A 7,827-nucleotide genomic window follows, 5' to 3' on the forward strand; every position below is an offset into this window, starting at 1 on the left:
ATAGTCACCATCATAAACATTTAATAGCTTGATATACACTGTTAGGGAAATTAATGTTTCTTCCTCTGAGAAAGATATAGTTACTGAAATAAATATAATGAACATGCATAAGGAATCTCAAATCCTTAAAATATACAGTAGAATATTTTGTGAGCAGCTTGGGAATCAAACCATCAAAATAGTGGCTGTAATCATGTGTGAAACTAATTTCGTATTAATGGTTCAACTAGGAAATAATGAAACAAAGGGTTTCATGCAAACTGATAAGAAACTATGAGAATTATCTATGAAAAGTTACAACAAAAATGGCTATAGAAAATTCATCTGAACAGCTGACAACCAGAAACAGTCTCAAGAACAGCTATGGTTTCCTGATGCGGGTGAAAGCAACAGAGTCTCCACCTGATAAGGTAAAATTCTTTGACATAAAGCCTAACTCAACCTTCCTTACACTGGTTTCAAAATGGTCATAAAGTGTAATTTGGGAGACTTTCCACTGAAATCGCCAATAGAGCTGTGAGTTGGTTGTACACCTCTATTAATTTATAACGGCAGAAAATTGGTCATCCTTTCCAAGGATAACTATGAAGTTTTGATCGAGGTTTCAAAATACAAGTGCATTTGATGCATTCATTTTTAGAATAATATAATTTTGGAAAAACTTATCTGTGGGTGCCAGTGGAGGAACAAGGGGAAAAAACACTCAATTCAGAGATGAGCCTTGAGTCAGAACTTCAGTACTCATCAGGCAAATGACTTAGGGTAAGTCATTTCAATTGAATTACTTGAGAAACAGTGTCTCAACATAAAATAAGAATCATATTCAGTATAATTTTTTGGAGACAAACCTGGGCCACAAGTGGAATGCTCTGTAAACATCAATGTGAGGTAGAAGAGTTATCCAGTAAAATGAATATATTTGTTTCAACTATCTCCCTCTGTTATTTCTGACGTATGTCATACATAAAAGCTATATCCTTCAGGGTTTCCCAGGTGGCTCAGTGGTAAAGAATCTGCCTGCCAATGAAGGAGACACGGTTTGATCCCTGATCTGGGAAGATCCCACATGCCACGGAGCAACTAAGCCCATGCGCCACAACTATTCAAGCCCACACACCCTAGAGCCTGTACTCCACAACAAGAGAAGCCACCACAATGAGAAGCCTGTACAACACAACTAGAGAGTGGCCCTCACTCATCACAACTAGAGAAAGCCTGCCCAGCAAGGAAGACGTAGCACAGCTAAATATATATAAATAAATAAAACTATTTTAAAAAGCTATATCCTTCAATAGCAGGTACATTTCCTTTTCAGCCTCAGTAGCAGCTAATTCCTCAAATTTGAAACATGCAGGGCTCTGATTCAGTCATTAAAATAATTCTGAATCAAGGTACCATCTTGCCATTTGATGCTTTCATTTTAATAAGCAATTATGATCAATTATGTTATCATCTATTTGATAGTTTGACAACTGAGACTTTCTGTAAGTAAAATAATGATCTCAACTGTGTTTCTGGTCAATTCTGTCATACTGTAAAAACCTCAGTATCATTTTAATAAATTTTTTCTGCAGAAAATTAAAGTATACATGACTAAGATAAAATAACAAAAGTTAGGCAAAAGAGGCAAAAAGCCTCTTCATTGTGCATGTCCTGAGGGGGAAAAGAGCAATTTCATATTGGTAAACATATTCCAGAAGCATAAATAAAGCACTGAATGAAGCAGAGGTTGTTCAAAAGCAGGGAGAAATATAGTCAATACTCAACATCAAGAAAAGCCATAAACAAACCCTATGAGCTGATTATGGAGATGAACTGAGACAAAGATCTGAAGGAGTTAATGAAGAGTCAGAATTCAGAAAGAGACCTGTGATTTTGATATTAAACAACTACATTATTAACTGGTGTGACATTCATAATTACTGTGTGTTTATGAGCCTAGCTCCATGGACATTTGTGGCATAAATAAGGCCGTTCTTTGGAATCTACTGCTTCTCCTTAACAAACTTATATGTGTTTGTGCCACTCTTCAAATTCCCTGTGCTCTTATCTATGACTCTGAATTCCAGGGTAGCCTAATGTCTTAAGCTATGACCTATAACTGTCTTTCTCCCATCTCCTTTTTTGAGAACCATGTAACTGTGTATAACAAAGTTTTGAAATACACAAACACATACAGTGACAGAGATCCATACCCTACAGCCCTAAAAACCTCCACTTCATGGATAATCCTGCCCCATATATACCCCGTTAACCTGCCCTCTAATCTGTGTATTCTTCAGTTGGCATCTCTAAAAGAAACTTTAAAAATCAACAGTTATGACACTATTTCCAAACCTAAAATAAGTTTATGTCACCATATGTCCAACTGGTGTTCAAAATTACTATTGTTTCAGATATCATCAGTTTGTACATTTTGTTTAATAAATATCTAAGTGTTACTCATGCTCTTTTAATCTAGGTGTTTCTCCTTCACCCTTTCACTCCACTTTCCCAACCATTTAATAATAAAAGCGCTGAGTACTTATTAAATGCCAAATCCTGTGGAAACCCCTACATGTATGGCTTCTAATTCTTACAAAGGCACTGCAGGTTGAACACTGATGCCCTCATTCTCTCTTGCCAAGCACCAAGCTTCAAACATAGGAGCTTCTGACTACAAATTTGGCATTCTTTCCACTCTACCATGATCCAATTTCACTTTAAAGGCATACAACTGTATCAGTGTTCCCATCTTTACTACTCGATGCCCCTGCCATGCAATTTCCTATGTGTCATGCTTTTCTGCAAAAAAGGGAGGAAGGGCAATCATTTCTTAAGATACAGTAATCCCTGAAATGGTCTTTAATGAGAATTTATACATGGAACAGTACTCACCAACAACCACTATGAATTACAAAATAAGTCAAGGCAAAATCACCTTTTTCATTTTGACAGGAATCTTTCTTACTAGACTGACAGAGGAAGAGAAGAACAAAGAAAGACAGTCTATCAAACTCTTTAAGAGACTTTATAAAATCCCCCAAAGTATCTTTGGGGAAGAGATGGAAAATGAGGGTCTCAAATGTAGGTAAAATCACCTACATTCAGAGAATCAAGACCGGTTAAGATTTAAAAAATGTTCAAGAGATCAATACTGAATGTAAAGACAGTTCCAAATCCAAAGCCCAAGTGAAATATGTTTGCGTTTATCCATACCTCCTTTAATTTCTTTCACTAATGTCTTCAAGTTTAAATTGTTTAAATCTTTTACCTCCTTGGTTAAATTGATTACCCGGTATTTTATATTCTTTTGGATGCAATTATAAATGGAATTTTTTTTCTCTTTCAGATACTTCAATATTTGTGTGTAGAAACATATTTACATACCACATTACACTGGTCAGAATGGCCATCATCAAAATGTCCACAAATAATAACTGTTGAGAGGGTTTACAGAAAAGGGAACCTTCCTACATTGTTGGTGGCAACGTGAATTGGTGCAGCCACAATGGAGAACAGTATGGAGGTTCCTTAAAATTAACTAGAACTAGAGCTACCATATGATCCAGCAATCCCAGTTCTGGGCATACATCCAGAGACTCCACAGGGCAAGAACAGAGACTCAGATGTAGAGAATGAACTTGTGGACCCAGTGGGGAAGGAGAGGGTGGGAAGAATCGAGAGAGTAGCACTGACACATATACACTATCATGTGTAAAGAGAGCTAGGGGGAGCTGCTGTACAGCACAGAGAGCTCAGCTGGGGCTCCGTGATGACCCAGAGGGGTGGGATGAGGAAAGGGTGGGAGGGAGGCTCAAGAGGGAGGGGGTATATGTATACAAATAGCTGACTCATGTTGCTGTACAGCAGAAACTAACATAACATTGTAAAGCAATTATACTTCAATTAAAAAGTTACTTTTAAATGTTTAAAGAAAGGATATATGCAACCTAATGTTCATAGCAATAATATTTACAATAGCCAAGACATGGCATCAACTTAAATGTCCATCAACAGAGGAATGGATAAACAAGATATGGTACATATTAATATACACAGTGGAATATTACTCAGCTATTAAAAAGAATGAAATAATGCCATTTGCAGCAACATGGGTGGACCTAGATATTGTCATACCTAGTGCAGTCAAACAGAGTAAGACAAATATAATATGATATCATTTATATTTGGAAATAAAAATTGGTAAGATAAACTTATATACAAAACAGAAATAGACTCAGCAGACATAGAAAGCAAACCTAACCAACAGAGAAAGGGGACGGAGGGATAAATTGGGAATTTGAGATTATTAGATACACACTACTAAATATAAAATAGATAAACAACAAGAACCTATTGTATAGCACTGAGAACTATATTCAATACTTTGTAATAAACTAAAATGGAAAATAATTCAGTATAACTGAGTCACCTTCCTCCTCCAAAAACCTTATCCCCAGGCTGCAAACTATCCGGAAGAATTATCTGAACATGAACAAGTACAAAGTGATGTACAAGTGGCCAGGGGCCAGGGTCAAGTTCAGTGCAGAGGCCCTGCTTTGCCACCCCCAGGACCACGTGAAAATTTCAGTGATGGAGATCACAGATTTTCCCTTCAACACCTCTGATTTGGAGGGTTACCTGCCTCAGGAGGACATTACGACCAAGGCTGGGCCATGGGGCATCTGTGCTGTTGTCTCTCCAGCAGGATCTCTGAAGTCCTCCCAGCTGGGTCGAGAAATAGATGATCACAATGCAGTCGAGAGGTTTAATGGGGCACCCACAGTCAAATTCCAACAAGACGTGGGCACGAAAACCACCATTCGTCTGGTAAACTCTCAGTTGGTCACCACAGAAGCGGGCTTCCTCAAAGACAGTTTGTACAATGAAGGAATCCTAAGTGTGTGGGACCCATCTGTTTACCATTCAGATATCCCAAAGTGGTACAGGAATCCCAACTACAGTTACTTCAATAACTTCAAGAGCTATCATAAGCTGCATCTTCATCAGCCCTTTTACATCCTCAAGCCCCAGATGCCTTGGGAGCTGTGGGACATCATTCAAGAAATCTCCTCAGAGCAGATCCAGCCAAACTCCCCATCCTCTGGGATGCTCGGCATTATTATTATGATGTCACTGTGTGACCTGGTGGTTATTTACGAGTTCCTCCCATCCAAGCACAAGACTAATGTATGCAACTATTATCAGGTATTTCGACAGTGCCTGCACAATAGGCACCTACCACCCACTCCTCTTTGAGAACATGGTGAAGCACCTCAACCTCGGTACGAACGAGGACATCTACCTGCTTGGAAAAGCCATGCTGCCTCGCTTCCAGACAATTCGCTGTGGAGCATAAGCTCCCCAGCCAGGCCCCCTTACCCTTCCCCATCGGCATTTTACAGCCAGTCTTCTGGCCACCCCAGGCCTGGGAAGGAAGACTGTGTGCCTGAAAAACCACAGCCCACACTCCAGGCAGCAAGAGCCCTGGGGCTTCAGAAACTCAAGGGCAGGGCCCCCAGCCCAGCCTGCCCTGTTGTCATGGGGGTGTGTGAACCCAGAGCCTCCTGTCTCACTCATGTATACCTGTTTAGCATTCCTTCCAGAGAGGGTCCTCCTACCCCCGACCCAGGTAAATGCAAGATCCACCTTTCCCACCAGGGTTGCCAAAGCTGGTCTGCTTTCCCGACCAGAATGACATTGCTATTGCGAACCAGAGAAACAGGAAAAAAGGTATAGTCTCTATCCTCACGGAGAAGGTGATGTCACCCCACTCCAGTACTCTTGCCTGGAAAATCCCATGGACGGAGGACCCTGGTGGGCTGCAGTCCATGCGGTCGTGAAGAGTTGGACATGACTGAGCAACTTCACTTTCACTTTTCACTTTCATGCATTGGAGTGTTTTCATGCACTCCAGTGTTCTTGCCTGGAGAATCCCATGGACAGGGGAGCCTGGTGGGCTGCCATCTATAGGGTCGCACAGAGTTGGACTCAACTGAAGTGACTTAGCAGCAGCAGCAGCAGAATCACCTTGCAGTACACCTGAAACACTATTAATCTACTATACTTCAATTAAAAATGAAATGCATTTACAATTTTCTTTGAGTTCTCTATTTTTCTTGGTAAGTCTAGCTAAAAGTTTGTCAAATTTTATCTACATTTTTAAAAACTGTCTCTTAGTTTTCATAAACTTTTCTATTGCAATATTAGTCTCTATTTCATTTATTTCTGCTCTGATCCTGATAATCCCCTTCCTGCTGCTAACTGCTATACAGCACAAATTTTGGTCTTTTGTTTTTCCATTTGTCTGATACTTTTGATTATTGAGTTCTTTATTGATTCATTGACTATTCAGAAGTCTGTTATTTAATTTCCCCATATTTGTGAATTTTCCAGTTAGTTTCTTGCAACTGATTGCTAGACTCACAGTACACACAGACTCACACATAATGGAATACTACTCTACCAAATAAAGAATGAAAGTTTGCCATTTGCAGCAACACAGATGGATTGCATTATGGAGAGCATTATGCTAAGTGAAATAACTGAGACAAAGACACATACTATATGATATTATGAACATGTGGCCTATAAAAAAATAAAACAAACTAGTAAATATTAAAAAAAAAGGAAACAGGTTCACAGATACAGAGTACAAACTAGGGCTTACCAGTGGAGAGAGGGAAGAGAGGGAGGTACTATACAGGGGTAAGAGATTAGGAGGTACAAACTATTATGTCTAAAACAGATAAGCTGTAAGGATATACTATACAAGAAAAGGGATTAGAGTAATATTTTATAATAATTATAAATGGAGTGTAACCTTCAAAAATTGTGAATCACTATGCTGTATACTTATAACTTACATAATATTGTACATCAAATATATATCAGTTTTTTAAAATTCTATTTTTGTACATTTATTTGTTCTTTTGTATAGATGATCTACCCATTATTGAAAGTGGGATGCTGAATTCCCTTTCTATTACTGTATTGCTGTCTATTTTTCCCTTCAGGTTAGTTCAGTCGCCTCAGTCCTGTCTGACTCTTTGCAACTCCATGAATCACAGCACACCAGGCCTCCCTTTCCATCACCAACTCCCAGAGTTTACCCAAACTCATGTCCATCGAGTCAGTGATGCCATCCAACCATCTCATCCTCTGTCGTCCCCTTCTCCTCTTGCCCTCAATCTTTCCCAGCATCAGGGTCTTTCCCAATGAGTCAGCTCTTCACATCAGGTGGTCAAAGTATTGGAGTTTCAGCTTCAACATCAGTCCTTCCAATGAACACGCAAGACTGATCTCCTTTAGGATGGACTGGTTGGATCTCCTTGCAGTCTGAGGGACTCTCAAGAGTCTTCTCCAACACCACAGTTCAAAAGCATCCATTCTTCTGTGCTCAGCTTTCTTTATAGATCAACTCTCACATTCATACATGACTACTTGAAAAGCCATAGCCGTGACTAGATGGACCTTTATCGGCAAAGTAATGCCTCTGCTTTTTAATATGCTGTCTAGGTTGGTCATAACTTTCCTTCCAAGGAGTAAGTGTCTTTTAATTTCATGGCTGCAGTCACCATCTGCAGTGATTTTGGAGCCCCCCCCCAAATAAAGTCTGACACTGTTTCCACTGTTTCCCCATCTATTTGCCATGAAGTGATGGGACCGGATGCCATGATCTTCGTTTTCTGAATGTTGAGCTTTAAGCCAACTTTTTCACTCTCCTCTTTCACTTTCATCAGGAGGCTCTTTAGTTCTTCTTCACTTTCTGCCATAAGGGTAGTGTCATCTGCATATCTGAGGTTATTAATATTTCTCCCAGCAATCTTGATTTCAGCTTGTGTT

The 7,827-nt window shown here is 39.5% G+C and overlaps 1 protein-coding gene across 1 annotated transcript; it reads left to right on the forward strand.

Moving 5' to 3' along the window:
- The first annotated feature begins 305 nt into the window (after positions 1-305).
- On the forward strand, positions 306-5,341 carry LOC128069607 (beta-galactoside alpha-2,6-sialyltransferase 1-like). Its single transcript, XM_052662735.1, is given in 4 exon segments — positions 306-410; positions 2,462-2,559; positions 4,401-5,186; positions 5,188-5,341. Coding segments are annotated over 4 exon segments (1,143 nt in total).
- Positions 5,342-7,827: the final 2,486 nt, after the last annotated feature.

The sequence above is a fragment of the Budorcas taxicolor genome, chromosome X (assembly GCF_023091745.1).
Source record: "Budorcas taxicolor isolate Tak-1 chromosome X, Takin1.1, whole genome shotgun sequence".
Classification (NCBI taxonomy): Eukaryota; Metazoa; Chordata; class Mammalia; order Artiodactyla; family Bovidae; genus Budorcas; species Budorcas taxicolor.